We start from the raw sequence: 17,419 nt of genomic DNA, 5'->3' as shown, positions 1-17,419 counted from the left end.
AAACAAGTCGGGTTCTTATGAGCTTGCGTGGGTGTGAATTAGCAGAATGAAGGTGTAAAAGGTGTCTTGTAAATCTGTTAGCATCTGTGTATACCTTTGAGAATAAAATGGCACTGTGTGTCGACTGCAGCGATGGCAGAGCGAAGAAAGCACATTTAATGTGTAGCATGATTTGGAGAGCCGGTCAAAAATTCTATATAAGCCAGAAAACGCCTTTCCCTAAACAGGGCAAGAATGTGCAGCTTAAGCCCATTATAGCTGCCATCTGGAGCCCAATGACAAACAACCCAGTGACAAAAGACCCATTGTATGTGATAAGAATAGGTGCACTGGCACAAAACATCCTACAAGCACATCCGCTTTCGCCGTTCCCCATAGGCCACACTTAAAAAGAAGGTGTTAAACCTAGGCCAGAAATGCCTAAGCCTATACTAAAGAGGGGATAGTTAGCAGTATGAGACATTGAGACATCCTGGTAAACACCCAACCAGTGAGGATGGAAGCTGACTGAATGAGACTCAAAACGAAAGGATGCAGGACTCGTGCATTAATTACACATGCACGCACAGCCATCACCCCTCTACTGCCTATGATGGCATTAACACAATGGTTATGCCACACCAGCCATTGCGCAAACAAATTAAACTGAACCTTTCTGAACGAGAACTGTCAAAGATATGCGCAGCATTATGTGGCAGTCGGCGTGGTTTACAATGTATATGTTTGACAACGTAAATATGTGCATCTCTCGACTCCGTACTCACGCGTATATAAATAAATAATGCATACTACATTAGCATAACCCCCACACACATCATTAGCATGCATAATAGATTCCGCACTACGCCGACTGCCACATGATGCTACGCATATCTTGGACAGTTCTTATTCAGGGAGGCTCGGGTTAATTCTTTCTCCAGTTGGAATGATTGCTGAAGATAGTGCCCCTCTAATGTCAAATAATGTTGCAATTGTGCATAATCAGATTTAATCTCAAGAGAAGACACAGCTGCAGCACTGACAAATAGTACCAAACAATAACTCCAGCTGAATGAGAGGAAAATTAGAATTTGAATTATTGTGGCTTAGATGGAAAATTATGGTTTTTTGAGCAATGCAGCATGCTCCATGTAACTTTCAGTTCCTTAATCTCACAGTGGCAGAGATAATATTTGTTTCATTTTTGCTTCACTTTCATGTTGGATCGTGCACTGCTGGCAATGCGAAGTATTCAAAAACTATTTGCAAAATATTTGCATTTGCAAGTAATGACTATTCGACTCAAGGACCGGATCAAATAGGACAGTATTCAATTCGTTATTCGAAACTTTCAAATTACACACCCCCAGCAAAAAGCAATGGTGCAAGGAGGCCAGCTACCCAACTAGGCACCTTCTCTCGTATCTACGAGTGCCTGCAAGCAACACTCCTTTCCTTCCTCCTCTCATATCGAAGTAAAGAAGACACCAGCTCATTTTTTCTCATGACTCCTGTTCACACAATGCCCACGTCTTTTCTTTTGTCTGCCATGCTGTGTGGTAGATTTCCAGAGGTGGTTTGATGCGCTCTACATTTCAAGGGAATTCCCTAGCTATAGTAATGCTGCTGCAGGCTGTTTCTGTACTGCAGGCACCAAGTGTATGACAGCATCTCGCTCACAACCCAAGTGGCTCCTCTGAAAAGATTGCACAAGCTTTTGTTTTAATTTTCAGCTGTTTCTGTGGTATACATTGATGCAACTTTGGAAGCACAATGATCACCATGTGATCTACACACCGTGCCTGTCTGTTTGCAATGTCAAACCTGATAAAGGGCCTCTTTTACAAGCAGAAAAAAAAGTAAAAGTAAAATGAAGAAATAAATTTATGAAACATCCTCCTCATTGTACATTTGTTATAAAGAGTGAACATCAAAGGAGCAGGAAATAAGGCCCCCTCTCCAACTCACCACTAGCTTCTAGCAATGCCGTATGTTTTTGCCCTCAATAACTGCTATTTTCTTCATCCCCCTTTTCAAGTTGGCAATCAGACAAGTGACAAACACATTGTGTATTAAATGTACAGCCAACTGCAAACGTTTTTGAAGCACAGAATTCACAAAAGATTTTTTCTCAACATTGCCACTCCGAATGTAATTTAGGCAAGATATCTGATGGTAGCATGTGGGAGCACCAATTAAAAATTTTGATCAGAGGGGGGGATGCATTGACTGCAACAAAATATTGTTTCTTCTTGCAATCGGTGTTCTAAAAATTATTGTAGTTGGGGGTGTAGCGGTGACATACATTGATTTCATCCCCACAAAACAGCAAGAACTGGTACTGATCTTGACTTGGGAACTATCTACTTCAATTTTGCTTACTTTGCATATGAAACATTTCAGTCCTAACTGGACTCGGAAAGACTGTGCACTCATCTACACTTGAATCCCGAAGACAGTGTCAACTTCAAGCAATGAGTTGACACTGTTGACAAAATCGACAAAGTGAGTTGACAAAATTTGCTGAAGCTTAAATAAGGCATTCACATGACAAATACAGATTGCCATGCCAACAGATACTTATGCCGTTAGGCAATGTGCAGCATGTAACATTACAATCTTTGGGATGGGTACAATTTAAGCAGACCTCAATAACACTTTTCTAGCAAAACATTGCATTATGCATTGTATTCACTTGTAAGACGCTGACCATGCGACTTGTTCCATCTCTCAAAGGTTGTTTTAAAAGCAAGAACTACTATAACGGATATATTCTTAAAGTGAACATTTTTGTGCCATGAAACAGTTCATTGTATGCAGCATTGACTCTTGTGCATCAACATTGCAGCCGTGACGGCATCGTGCTTGCACTCTATAGCTGTAGATTGTAAAAAATGAAACATATACACTATATGACAAAACTGTCCACCAGTTACCTCTTTCAAAGGCTCTACAGTCCTTAACGTTGTGAGCTTCCATTCATGAATGACTGCTTCCACTGAAGCAATGAACCTGCAAATGAAAGAATTCGGAGTTTAAGCATTGTAACTTATAATATGAATGCTGTCATAAACTTGTTAAAGCATTCATTAGAAATGTATATCGCCAGAAAATAAGTAACACTGCGGGGTTTTTTATTATTTTTTTTTAATCAAGACATGAATGCTACTTTTTATAGAAACGCAACGAGAAGTATCACTTTCTCGTTGTTGCTTTTTTTGCCAGTGAAATTTTCAAGTAATAAGCAGCATTAAAACATACCTTTCCCATTCCGTCGATGTTGTGAAATCCGTTATCTCGTACAAATCAGGGTCCTTCAAAGAAAGGGACGTATTTGTAACACAGCGCCTACATTAAAGTAAAATGCGCGGACAGCCATCGCGGGTGCTGTGGCATATCCTTGTTCTGCTTGCGTTCACTGCATGAATTAGCTGTAGCTTTCTGCTCAAATATTCGTCTGCACCTGTCACCACCACATGATGTCACTCAAATACTGTTGTTCAGTGACGGGTGCTCACCATAGCGTAACCATAGGAATTGCGCTACGCGCGACTCAATCATTTATTTTCCTCGTTATCATGGGCAACGTAAACGGTAAGCGAGCTTTAAATGCGCGGTATGTAACTACTTAATGGACACACACTCAAAGATCCAAGTGACACTTGAGGTTGAAACTCTGTGCAGAAATAAGAAAACAAAACATTTCACAGAAAACGAGGTCTGAGGAGCATACACAGCTGCAACAATGTCATGCCAGTTTGTTGTCGCAAATGCATAACGTAAGCAAACCATCAAAAGTACCTCGTCAAACAGCCCGTCGTCGTCCATAGCGTCAGACGTCTTGAAGAAACCGCTCCGCCGTTGCTGCTGTCCGAGAAAAGTGAGACGTCAAGAACGCTTAGCAATCACAGTGCGAAGTTAAGGGGGCTAAGGCACTATAAACAGAAATAAATATGTAGTATGTGCAACTTAATAGTTCTTAATTTCGTCGGTGTAATTACACTCCGAAAATATTGCATAGCGCATCCATGCCTGCTGATCATATGGTATTCTGGACGTATGTTATAAAAGGTATCGGCATGTGCATGTTGTCAATGCCTCCGTTGGTGTTATATGATGATACGTCTTGAGCTCTTGAGCTCTGCAGTTCCGGCTTTAGTTCCGCTTCTTGTTAACATGGCCGCGCCCACGCCTGAGAAAGGCGGCTCTGGAAGCAGGGCAAAATATGGAAACTTTAACAACTACTACCAGTTCAACAAACCAGAGGAGCGGCTAAAAATGCTACCAAAAGACTTGATAACTTATTGTAACTTGACTGACCAGTCCCAAGTTGTTGCTCTCGACATTGGCTGCAACAGCGGGGTAAGATGTTCTGTTTTAGAGTTTGTAGCGTTAACTTAATAACATGAATCGCAGTGGTTATTAACCGTCGCTAGTTTGTGTGTATTAACAAGATCTACAGCTGTAACGACAGGGGTGACATCAATAACTATTTGAATGTCTATCTGTGAATTACTGCAAGTGTCTTGAAACGTGGGTAGGCAATGCGCGACTGTCTCAGTTCAGCGACTCACGTGCACCTGTTGCCAAAAACAGCTACAGGCGTCTTCATTAGCCAATTATAGATATGTAGACGCGTCTATCACATTTACTGCTCAATTACTTTTTATCAGATCTGGAAGAAACACCTAATTTATTTTTATGAAATCAGTAAATTAAATTTCAGCAGAGGTCCGCGTATTTGAAAGAAATATGAAGGAAATGGTAAGTGTGCAGATTGAACACAGACTGTCACGTTTATGAGTGGAGCAGTAGAAGTACGCATGCATGCAACTGTGAATGAATACTGGATGATTATCTCAAGTAACATGTATTTTGTCATTAGGGTACATTAATGCGTAGCAAACTTTCATTGAAATCAGCTGCTCCGATTAAATTATGCATCTGTTGGTAATCCTAGAGATGCTGTCGATCAAGTAGCGAATCGCCATAACTTATGACAACAACCGAAAGAATAATAATAATATTTGGGGTTTTACGTGCCAAAACCACTCTCTGATTATGAGGCACGCCGTAGTGGAGGACTCCGGAAATTTTGACTACCTGGGGTTCTTTAACGTGCACCTAAATCTAAGCACACGGGTGTTTTCGCATTTCGCCCCCATCGAAATGCGGCCGCCGTGGCCGGGATTCGATCCCGCGAAAGAAGACAAATAGAATGTAACACTGCAAGTTCAATGTAACATGCTAAAAGTGATGAGCATCATTTATAAATTCTAAAACTCTTGACAGCTGGCTATGCTTAATGCCAAGAAAAAGCATAATGTTAGAAAACCACCCAGAAAGGTTTAGCGGGGTAATCGACGTAGCTGTAATTAACTGCTGCTGAGAGTTATTAAATGTGTTTTTACTTCATGGGCTCTATGGTTTTGTGTATTTCTGTACACATCATAACATGTAGCTGTCGTTGGAAAAGCATGCACCAACCTGTTGCATATCACTTGTCCCATTGGCCACCCTGTTTGCCATGTTGGAATTGCTATCTGCGCTAGCACGTAACAGTACAGCAATCTGCTGTATTACAGGAGGCATGTCAAAACTGCGCAGAAATTCAGCTTTTTTACAGAACCTGTGAGCTTTCTGCACTAACTGGAGTAGTAGTAGTAGTAGAAATGCTGTTTTGATTATTTGAAGCAGGTTTGTTTGCTTGGCATCAGAACACATCTAGGGGGTGCAGCAAGTGGCCCACATGATACCGCCAGGATAATCAACTCCTAATAGAAATCAATAATCAATGCATATCACTTGTCCCATTGGCCACCCTGTTTGCCATGTTGGAATTGCTATCTGCGCTAGCACGTAACAGTACAGCAATCTGCTGTATTACAGGAGGCATGTCAAAACTGCGCAGAAATTCAGCTTTTTTACAGAACCTGTGAGCTTTCTGCACTAACTGGAGTAGTAGTAGTAGTAGAAATGCTGTTTTGATTATTTGAAGCAGGTTTGTTTGCTTGGCAACAGAACACATCTAGGGGGTGCAGCAAGTTCAGCCTCTTTCCTTTTTCTTTCCAGGAGCTCACAACTCATCTTTACCGGAACTTGGCTTCATCAGGATTGACTGATGTGAAAATGCTTGCCATTGACATTGACAGTTCATTAATTGAATGTGCCAAGAAGAACTGCTCATGTCCTGAAACAATAGAATACATGTGTTTGGATATAACAAGTAACGACAGTATAGAGTCGCTGATAGCCTACTTGAGAAAAGTGGGCAAGGATGCTTTTGACATCACATTTTGTTTCTCAGTGACTATGTGGATACATCTAAACCATGGTGACAATGGATTGAAACAGTTTCTTGAAACAGTCAGTAAAAATACACATTTTCTGTTGGTTGAGGCACAGCTATGGAAATGTTACAGGAGTGCTTCACGACGTATGAGACGTGGCAATGAGACTGAGTTCCAAAACCTTGAAACACTTAGCATGAATGTCAATGTAGAAGACAACATCCACGACTTTCTGCAAGGCAGGTGTGGCTTGGAGGTGGTTGAATGTTTTGGCCAAACACAGTGGGGCAGAAAGGTGACCTTATACCAGAGAAAGAAAGCAATGTGATGTGAAATGCATATACCACCTCACAAATTGTGCATTTATGGAAATGACCTCCACATTCATTCCAAAATGAGTCATGTTCACAAACCAGCACTTGTAAGTGACCAGTGTTCAAAGGTGGAGCCTCCTTGCGCACATTATGCAGACATCCCACTTTAGTCTACAAATCAATTTTGTTCATATTTACAATGCATTGTGCTTCTGCAGATTGACGCATTTTGTCTTGAATGTACAGTAACTCTGTTCAAAGAACTGGAGTAACTCTCATTGTCAAACTTCACTTGTAAACCACACCTGTGATGCAACACGTGCCAGCTTGCACTTGCCCTACTGCATTTAGATTTTTTGTGATACAACATTAATATGATTGTGGCATGTACAATGTAACTGCAAAGTAACAGATGCTCATAGCATTATTTAATATTTTCATTACATGAAACTAAGTCAACCAACTGTGAGCAACTGTGAAACTGTCACAGTAATTTATGCAGGTTGAGATGCAATTCCTTTTTACCTACTGTTGAATGTACATGCTAGTGCTGACATACAATAAAGAAAATTGGCAATGTTTGTGTTATATAACAGCTCTATTTCCTTAAAGGACTCCTGACATGACAATCTCGTTTTGGTAGTTTTGCTTTATTAGGTAGCTGTTGACTTCACACTTATGGTATGAAGCCCAATACATTAAATAATTACATCAAATTTCATTGCATCCAGTTCAAAATGCCCACCAAGTGCAGTGCGCATCGGACAAGAAGCAGGAGGCTGGTTACATTATGGAATTTTAAGGTGGTGGTCACATGGTATTGTGAGCCACTCATAATTAATATGCAGCTAGGTGCAGTATTTCTAGGCTACACTATTACTGTCACTGAAAACTGGCTGTACACTGCCAAATTGGCCTTTCCTTTCCACCCTTCTTAATTCAACACTTCTCCACATCCAACAAACGTGAAGCCTGGCTCTCTGCTGTTGCTTATCTGGGTATGTGAGGGGACCCCCTATCCTGCTCTGCAGTCTCATACCGTTACATGATCAGTGGACTCTGCTTTCAATGACACAATCATGGTGCAGGTGCATGTGTTGATGGTATGCGATATCACGTGACCACTACTTCCGGCTTCTGTGGCATAACCAGCAAGCTGTTGGTAGCAGACACTATCATTGCAAATCTGCGAAAAGGCGAAAGTGCTGGCATCTATGTAGTAGAACATAAACGCACCCCTCCAGTGCTGATGAAATGGCTGCCATATATGTTCTAGAACATGAACACTGAATCAGTACAGCCTTCGAGGTGCTGAAAATGTGCCAATATCTATGTAGTAAAACAAAAAAGAGTGAAATAACTGGATTTCAAATGCTGGCCCTACAGCTGTCTATTTAGTAGAAGAAAAACTAAGTGGACATGCTGATTTCATCTAAATCACTGAAAATGGCATTATTGCGTTGACTGTGTTCAAAACGCTCAAGGGGTTAAAAGCCAACACACCAATTGCTCCTATCTTACTGAATTCCACCTTATTTATGCAGCCACGCCACATTTTGGTGATTTTTAAGCATTTTATATGAAACAAGTTGTTTTCACACTCTGTGACATTCTACTAATGCTCAGACAGTTTTGAGTACAGTACACCATAAACAGGGAAATGCTTTAAAAAGTACAAGTGCTACCACCCATCACAATGTTAAGTGATAGTGACGAATTAGACTTGTCATTGGTGTATATAGTTCTCACAGGCAGCTATTAACAATCTGAACTTGCCGATTTCTATTGAGCAAGCTGAAATGTTGGAGAGGGTTCAATTTGGTGGAGCTACTTGTGTCAACTCTTATGTTGCCATGCCTTGGGAATGACAGTGTAGGAAAAATAGCTTCTCATTTTTATACTTTGTGGCTCACTTCCTGCAGTAATGAATTAAGCTCTGCACTTCGTCTATATTTATGTGCTTTGTGAGTTTGAGAGCACTTAATGCGCTGGATCGAAGCCCGGCCACAGCGGCTGCATTTCGATGGGGGTGAAATGCGGACAAACCTATGTACTTAGATTTGGGTGCACATTAAAGAACCTCGGGTGGTCCAAATTTCCAGAGTCCCCCACTACAGTGTGCCTCATAATCAAATCGTGGTTTTGGCATGTAAAATTCTATATTTTTTTTTCACTTAATCAGCTCATTGTGTAAGCATTATGCAAGATTTTTGTGGGATATCATTTCCAACTAAAGGAAAAAAGAAGGATGCTTCATAGTTCAAATGTCTTGCAGTTCACCATGAAATAGCACCAGGTCATAATTCACCACGATGTGGAAATCGCCTTTTGGTTCCTTTAAATGAGAATGTTTGCACATTGAAATACTCCCGGAAACTAGAGGTACGCGAATAGCGCTAGAAGCGAATTGAATCAAATACCTTGCCAATAGTTTGCAAATAATGTAGAGCCTTATTACCATTAATATCAAACAATTTTCACATCCTGGTATTCGGAACGCTAGAAAGTAAATGCATAAAAGGAGCATTAGGAACATTTAAATAGTTTGTTAGCTAAATTGGGGCTCTTCGGAGCATACATGGTCATGCATTAGCCAGCCTTGTAGGCCAATTAACATGTATATGTACCTTTGAAACCAAACTAGAAATATGTGTGTCGTCTGCAGCGACAGAGTGAAAAAAATCGCCTTTTCCTTATTTTGAATGGTTGCAGCAAATGGTGCCATTATTGTATCAAGTATGTTGCACTGAAATGCATTCAGATTTACTCTGACAAGAGGACACAGGTATAAATAGTACCCAACAATACCCACTGCTGAATGTCTGAACAAAGTTTGTCTAGTTTCCTGACTGAGAAAATGTACTCTAAGGCCTATTCGATTCACCTGCACCATCTAAGCCGGTTCACGAGATGCTGCACCCTACCATTCGTTTAAGCAGTGCAGCATTGGTGCTTGTTAAACCATGCCATCTGTTTCAAAAGGTGCAGGGCTTGTTCACGATTTTGCTGTGCCCCCTCTGTTGCCGGTGAGGACTTGGTCGAGACATACAGGTGTGGAGCTGCAGCGCAGCAGACGATGCAGCACATGGGCGCAAGCGCCATTGAAACACTGCTTAGGCGTGTTTGATATCTCTATGCAAGTGTTGTGTGTGTTTAGACCTAAGATGCTAATCATGCTTGCAGTTTGAGTCTGTCAAACTTGCACACTTGATGCACATTAGTCGGCCAAAACATAATGCCTGTACTGCATCTGCACCTTGGCATTCATTTCGAGTGTCACATTGTGTTAGCACCACAGAAATCGAGCAGCACTATGTCCGAACTTCTTGTGCACCGCTGTGAACTGGTTCAGAGTGGTGCAGGCAAATCGAATGGACTTCTAGTATGTTGTGTCTATTGTGGATAGAATAAAATGGTATATCTTTACTTAAATTTCATGTTTTACCATGTACAGTCAGCCATGTCAAGTATTTAAAAACTATTCGTAACATATCCAGAGTTTTGAATAGTGATTATCTGATTCAAGGACCGAATCAAATAGAACAATATTTGATCGTTTATTTGAAAGTTTAAAATATTCACACACCCCTAAAAAGGCCTATAGGAAGAATGACATCTGTGGCCGAACACGTCTAACACTTGGATTCCACCTTCCCTAACAAATGTTTCAGCCAGTGCCTGTCACCCCATTCAACCAGCTGAAAGTTGAACAAAAGATACAGCACATCATACTGATCAAATTCATCAGCAAAATTGAGGAAGGTCTGGCAGAACACAGAGCTAGCTTGTAAGGCAACTATATTTTGGTAGACATACAGTAGCTACACCTCCTTGTAAGCTATACTGCATGCATAGTCTAACTATGTAGCATAATCTGACTCGAGTACAAAGTCGCAAGTTGGATTAGTAACCACATTTGAACCACAGTGGGATGTAAAAATGCTTGGATAGAGAAAGTTTGATGCATATTGAAGGATTTTCGGTAGTAAAATTTAGTCATCTGCTACAAGATCTTTCATATTGAAGGCCTTTAGGGCATTAAGCGTCATGAATTCTTATCCTTGTAAATTGAGACAAAAACTGTTTCAACAAAGTATTTCTCTCTTCTTTAGAGAGGTTCAAAAACGTCAAATTTTACTGTAAATGCACAACAAACCAAAGCTTCTAAACTAGTTTTGCTGAAATCCAGAGCCAAAATTCTCTTTACACAAGTTCAGATCATCATCATCAGCCTATTTTATGTCCACTGCAGGACAAAAGCCTCTCCCTGTGATCTCTTATTACCCCTCTCCTGCTCCAACTGATTCCAACTAGCACCTGCAAATTTCTCACTTTGTTCATCCCACCTAGACTTCTGTCCTCGACTGCCGTTTCCCTTCTCTTGGCACCCATTCTGTAACCCTAGTGGTTCACCGGTTATCTAACCTACGCATTACATGTCCTGCCCAGCTCTATTTTTTTCTCTTAATGTCAAGTAGAATATCGGCTATCCCCATTTGCTCTCTGGTCCACACCACTATCTTCCTGTCTCCTAACGTTATGCCTAACGTTCTTCGTTTCATCGCTCTTTGCGCGGTCAATCCTTAACTTGTTTTCGAGCTTTTGTGTCAGTCTCCAAGTTTCTGCCCCATATGTTAGCACCGGTAGAATGCACTGATTGTACACCTTCCTTTTTAATGATAATGGTGAGCTTCCAGTCAAGATCTGACAATGTCTGCCGTATGCACTCCAACCCATTTTTATTCTTCTGTAAATTTCCTTCTCATAGTCAGGGTCCCCAGTGAGTAATTAACCTAGGTAGACATACTCCTTCACAGGCTTTATAGGCTGACTGGCGATCCTGAACTCGTTCCCTTGCCTGGCTATTACAGTGGAGCTGTTAGAACCTCGTTGGGCTTCTCATTGCATCCGCAGCTTTGTTGAGCTGGGGGAGAGAGCTGAGAGAGAGCGTGAAAGCAGAGTATAAAAATAGCATCACGTAGCATAGCGACCCAGCAAGGGTGGGTGGAGCCTAGCGGGGCAGAAGGAATAACGTGCACGTGAGCGAGGAACGCGGCCCGGATGCGTGCCCTCTCCTGTGGCACACGAGGCAAGGGGGTTAGGTGAGGGAGGAGGGGCATTCTTCTCCCGCGGCTACTAGGGTGCCTTGATGTCCTCCTCACCCACCACTCCATACAGAGTAGAGACAACCGCGGCGTCTACTACAGCGTTGGCCATGTGAATCATGGACGCTGTAGTAGACGCCGTAGGGACACTTTGCCGACGCTCATTTGTCTTGTGTGCAGCTTGGCACTACTTTAGTGGCCTTGCCCCAGCTCCATTGGTCTCTGATGTTTGCGATAGCAGAGTCATGCATAATTTTGATCATTATCTCTGTATTCTGCATATTAACCTTCAACCCCACTCTTACGTTGTCTCTGTTAAGGTCCTCAATCATTTGTTGTAACTCGTCCCCAGTGTTGCTGAACAGGACAATGTCATCTGCAAATCTAAGGTTGCCGAGATATTCACCACAATCCTCACTCCTAAGCCTTCCCAGTTTAATAGCTTGAATACTTCTTCCAAGCATGCAGTGAATAGCATTGGAGAGATTGTGTCTCCTTGCCTGACCCCTTTCTTTATAGGTATCTTCCTACTTTTCTTGTGGAGAATTAAGGTATCTGTGGAATCTCTGTAGATATTTTCCAAGATATTTACATAAGCATCCTGTACTTCTTAATTACGTAATGCCTCTATGACTGTGGGCATCTCTACTGAATCAAATGCCTTTTCATAATCTATGAAAGCCATATAAAGAGGCTGATTGTACTCTGCGGATTTCTCGATAACCTGATTAATGACACAGATGTGATCCATTATAGAGTATCCCTCCCTGAAGCCAGCCTGTTCCCCTGGTTGAATGAAGTCCAGTGTCACCCTTATTCTATTGGAGATTATCTTTTTGAATATTTTATATAAAAGTGGAAGTAAGCTAATGGGCCTATAATTTTTCAATTTTTTAACATCTCCCTTTTTATGGATTAGTATAATGTTGGCATTCTTCCAGTTCTCTGGGACCCTTGAAGTCGATAGATGGTTCATATAAAGGTCTGCCAGTTTTTCAAGCATTATGTCACATCCATCTTTGGTTAAATCGACTGTTATTCCATCTTCTCCTGCTGCTTTTCCCCATATCATGTGTTGCAAGGCCCTTCTAACTTAATTTCTAGTTTTAGAAGGAGCCTCTGTAACCTGTTCGTTACTACTTTGAATGGAGGTACCGTGGCTGCTCTGGGTACTGTACAGGTCAGTATATAATTCTACCGCTGCTTTTATTATATCTTCGAGATTGCTGATGATATTACCCTGCTAATCTTTCAGTGCATACATCTTGGTGTTTCCTATGCCAAGCTTCCTTCCGATTTCATGCTGTGCCCATTTTTTACTGCTTCTTCAGTCTTTCTCACATTATAATTTCGAACACCCTGTATTTTCTCCTTGTTGGTCAGTTTTGACAGTTCTGCAAATTCTATCTGATGTCTTGAGTTGGACACCTTCATTCTTTGTCGTTTCTTTATTAGGCCCATGGTTACTTGGGAGAGCTTAACTACTAGTTGCATTGGTGCCTTACCTTTCACTTCTATTGCTGCTTCTGAAGCCAGCCTAGTTGAGGTCATGGAATGTAAATTTGTATTAAATTACAGCAGAATGGACACGTCTGTCCCAAATCTAGTATCATCGGCCTTCACTACAGTCAAAGTATAAAAAATGTGACGATCCCACGCCCTTTGGGAATCAGGTTCTCACATTGGTAATTAAAAAGAATGCTGTTCATTTTAAGCAACCATTTGCAGGTATACAGCATATAACCAAGTTTAACACTTTTTTAGTGAAATGCAGTGCTCAACATAAACTTGTGGTGCTGAAACATGCCGATCCCACGCATGACAATGACAGAACAATGATGATGGTATCACAATGGGATGGCACAATGGAATGATGACTATGGAACAACCCCAATGGTGACAATGCAGTGACGACACTGGAATGACTATGACAGAATGACAACAATATAACGACCATGATGGCATCAAGACTGTACGATGAATGTGGTATGATAGTTCATTTGACAATACATCATCATTACTGTGACAGTGCAAGTTGCCTGGTCAACATAGTTGGTGATCACATGGTATCATATGCATGCTGCTCATCACAAGGGGCAACTATGCCACATTAAGCTGAGCACATACACTTATTACGGGGGCTTAAACATTTCCTGCCACCTGCTGCTCCACTAAACTATTTGTTTCCTTGTACCTCACTCAAATTCTCTGCATTCTAAATAGCAACACCCAGGATGAGAGGAGCCATTGTGATGGACAAGAAGATAATGGGATTATCCATCTTCAAAGCAACAATGCAGATTAAACAAAGTATAGACCCTTTGGTCAGATCAGATGTTGCAAAACTAAAGCTTTTGAATGGTACTCAGCCCACACAGCTGTCCCATGCTTTCACACATCCCTCAGGTATGCATTGCAGCACCTCTTGGCAATGTTAGCACTTGTTACAGCATGCCACGAACTTTATACATGTCAAAGGCCTCCCTTTATGCAATGTAGATGTCTACATAACGAGGTGCCACAATTTGAAGTCTACTGTGTGCAGAGTCTCTATTAAAAAATAATTTTAATTATTTAACATTAACAATCTCCTGGATTCGCAACTTTCTACAAATTGTCAGCAATTTACACTCGTTAATAATTTTACGGCACCCTTTGCATAGTCAGCTCTGGTGTACCGCAGGGCAGAGTACAAGGACCCTTGCTTTTTCTTATTTACATCAATGATGTGCCCAACATATCCCACATGTGTGTTTTTGCTGATGATTGTATATTATCTCGACCAATTAGCACCCTTAATGATCATCTCATTCTTCAAGAGGACCTTCATATCGTTTTTAGATGGTGTGAAGACTGGCAAATGAAAGTTCTCATGTAAATACAAAGTAATGACATTCATGTGAAAAGCTTCAAACCATAGGCTTTCCTATTATATAAGTACAAATCTAATAGTATCTCAGGCATCAGGATATAAATATCTAGGCATTAAGCTTACACCGAGCCTTTCCTGGGCCTTTCACATCACAACCATATGTGCAAATGCTTCCAAGCCTCATGGCTATATTCGTCATAACTTGCGTAACTGCCCCTCTAATATCCGTACATTAGCATTCCTATCATTTGTATGCCCCCAGCTTGAGTTTGCATCCACTATATAGTCTCCCTACCATGAATACTTATTCCGCATGTTAGAAGCCATCCAAAACCAAGCTGGTCAATTCATTTCCTGCAAATACAACCACCAGTCAAGCATTACTCAAATAAATCTTGACCTTTCCTTTCAATCACTCAGTAGCCGACGTGACAAAGCACTCCTGTCCTTGCTTCATAGATATGTTCACCAAATCAAGACATCAAACTTGCCACTTGAATGTGCATCTTGCACGTCATGACCTTATAATGATTTAAGCTTCACTCATATTTATGGGAACACTAACGCATTTAACTTCTCGGCTTTACCACGAACAATCGGTCATGGAATTCGCTTCCTAGTAGCACTGTTGCGTAAATGAGCAAAGATAAATTCAGACAACTACTGAACATGGAGTTTTCATCATAACAAATATATTCATCTGTACATATGTCATGTCATATAATACGTGTCATATATGTGCCATGTCTCTCTCTCTTTTTTTTTCCAATGTGTCGTTCTGTATGCCGGGTTGAATTGTCAATTTCTCTGGGCGTTCTTATTCTTTCCCTTTTTTTTTTCAATTTTGTTGTTTATTTGATGTGCTCGTGCTGTGTGCGTTATTTTGTGCAAATGTGCACCACTTTTTATACTGTGAAGTGTGCTTTTCATTCCTTCCCCGACAACTCTTTGTATTGCTTTACCATTTCTATTTGTAACACTGTTTTGCAAGTACGTTATCATTGTAAACATTTTTAGCTCTCATGTATCGGTTTTCTGTTGTCATTTGTTCAACGATGTCCCCCTTACTCAATGCTCCTCTTGGAGCCTGTAAGGTATTTTGAAATAAAAAAATAAGAAAAGTTTAATTTACTTATTAAATTTAATTAAATAAATTTTAAATAATTTTAAAAGTGTTTTCACCTTTGTCTGGCATTAATACCCTTCTTATTAATTGGGCAATTATATCATTCATGTATATTGAAAACTTAAACGACAGAGGAATTTAAATTTGAAATTTTGATACAGTACTCAGGAAGTTGCACTGTCAAGAGTTAAGGCAGTTGATTTCCTTATCAATGAACATGCCATAAGAAACACTCAACAGTGTATGTGTGCAAGTAGTGGAGATTTTATAAGTACGTTCAATTAGGCTGCATCTTCCTAGAGCTGCCATGTAGTTTGTTACCATGGCAGAGTGCACAGTGCCTGCAAAGCACAATTTGTTCAATAAGAGAAATAAAAGGTAACTAAATTCTGGGGCCTTGCATGCCAGAAGCTTGACCTGGTGATGAGGCACGCTATAGTGAAGGACTCCAGATTAATTTTTACCACCTGGAGTTCTTTAACATGCACTCAATGCGTGGTATATGAATGGTTTTGCATTCCACCCCATCAGAATGTGGAAAATGTGGCCAGAACAAAACCCATGACCTCAAGCTCAGTGCCATAGCCACCGAGTTACCATGGCGGATTCAAGAAAAGTGCATGCATTACAACGGCCCATGGCAACTCCTGCACTTTTAGAGAAAAGGTTATGCCGACTTTTGTACGATTAACACTCTTTGGGAAGTTTACTTACTTAGCAGTACATATTTATCTAACCACTTTCACACCATAATTTGGGCCACTGACTCTGTGCCTGTCCTAAATATACAACTTGGAACATTGAGCATGTGCAACCAGGCATTTGCATAGCCTTTGTCAAACCCCTATAATGGGTATGTTCCACACTCTTCAAAAAAAAATAATAATAATAATAATAATTTAGAATCTTTCACTGCAGGCTGGCTGCAGTACATGCTCCATACATGATGCATTTCTCAGCTTTAGCAAGCACTTGCATGCCACGCATCTTGGAAGCCATGCATGGACTTTGCAATGGTGCTGCTAGATGGCACAGCATGTCCTAACGCAAGTGCAAGAGCAGCCCGGTGGAGAGCATGCCTCATACATGACACATTTTGGCGGTGTAAATATGCTGTGCTACTATATTGCCAATGGCAATAAAGTCAACATTAATTGTGAGATGGCTTCTGCAAGAAATTTTCTTAAGGTATCACCTTGTTTGTCCTATGCAAACACAACAGCAGTAGCTTTTTCCTGCTGTATCAGTTCCAATTACTGCAGAATTATTTTGTTTGCACATTACACAATAACCAATAAATAATGTTCACACAGCTGGCAAGTGAAGGATGCACATAAGAGACCTAAAAAGGTGTTTCTTCTGAGCTAGTTGGTACGCGACTATTTCCTAGGAAAGCGGAGAAGGCGAAAATGAAGCAAAACAGCCATGTGCCGTCTTGCTTCTTTACATCTCGTTTGTGTACCAATGCTGTACAATGCAGTACAATAGAAATGAGAGATCACCTACCATGAAATTCATAACACAGAACAGAAGCATACAAAGCCTGCCAAAGAAAGGCCACTTTTACAAGCAGTTCAAGTAAGTTGGGGTTTAAGAATGAAAGACCAGTACTTCGATTACCAGATGGAATGCAACTGAGAAAGGCAAAGTAAACAAATGGGAATGCAAGAAAGGCAAAATTGCCATTAGCAGAAAACAAAATTCTTAATTAAAATTTAATGAAACATGAAACA

General features: G+C 40.8%; 2 protein-coding genes and 1 long non-coding RNA gene across 4 annotated transcripts in view; 2 read left to right on the top strand and 1 right to left on the bottom strand.

The window, feature by feature from the left end:
- Rab3GAP1 (RAB3 GTPase activating protein subunit 1) overlaps window positions 1–4,049 on the bottom strand; it is a 302,634-nt gene extending 298,585 nt beyond the window's left edge. For both annotated transcript variants that reach the window (XM_075677210.1, XM_075677219.1), the window contains exons 1-3: window positions 3,781–4,049; window positions 3,241–3,293; window positions 2,916–2,991 (exon numbers count right to left, since the gene is read on the bottom strand). In XM_075677210.1, coding sequence (XP_075533325.1) covers window positions 2,916–2,991; window positions 3,241–3,293; window positions 3,781–3,807 — 156 coding nt within the window. In that variant the 5' untranslated portion in view covers window positions 3,808–4,049. The remainder of the gene's footprint in view (window positions 1–2,915; window positions 2,992–3,240; window positions 3,294–3,780) is intronic.
- A 79-nt stretch (window positions 4,050–4,128) lies between these two features.
- On the top strand, window positions 4,129–7,164 carry LOC142566344 (pre-miRNA 5'-monophosphate methyltransferase). The gene is made up of 2 exons (XM_075677267.1): window positions 4,129–4,341; window positions 6,052–7,164. Exons 1-2 carry the CDS (start codon window positions 4,156–4,158, stop codon window positions 6,595–6,597), a joined length of 732 nt encoding a protein of 243 aa, XP_075533382.1. The 5' UTR covers window positions 4,129–4,155; the 3' UTR covers window positions 6,598–7,164.
- A 4,097-nt stretch (window positions 7,165–11,261) lies between these two features.
- The window catches only part of LOC142566371 (uncharacterized), a 34,415-nt gene continuing 28,257 nt past the window's right edge, over window positions 11,262–17,419 (top strand). Inside the window, exon 1 of the long non-coding RNA XR_012825045.1 lies at window positions 11,262–13,674. This is a non-coding gene — a long non-coding RNA (uncharacterized LOC142566371). The remainder of the gene's footprint in view (window positions 13,675–17,419) is intronic.

Source organism: Dermacentor variabilis, chromosome 1, assembly GCF_050947875.1.
Source record: "Dermacentor variabilis isolate Ectoservices chromosome 1, ASM5094787v1, whole genome shotgun sequence".
Lineage (NCBI taxonomy): Eukaryota > Metazoa > Arthropoda > Arachnida > Ixodida > Ixodidae > Dermacentor > Dermacentor variabilis.
The sequence above is the reverse complement of the archived record's forward strand: the minus strand, read 5'-3'. Positions and strand labels throughout refer to the sequence as shown.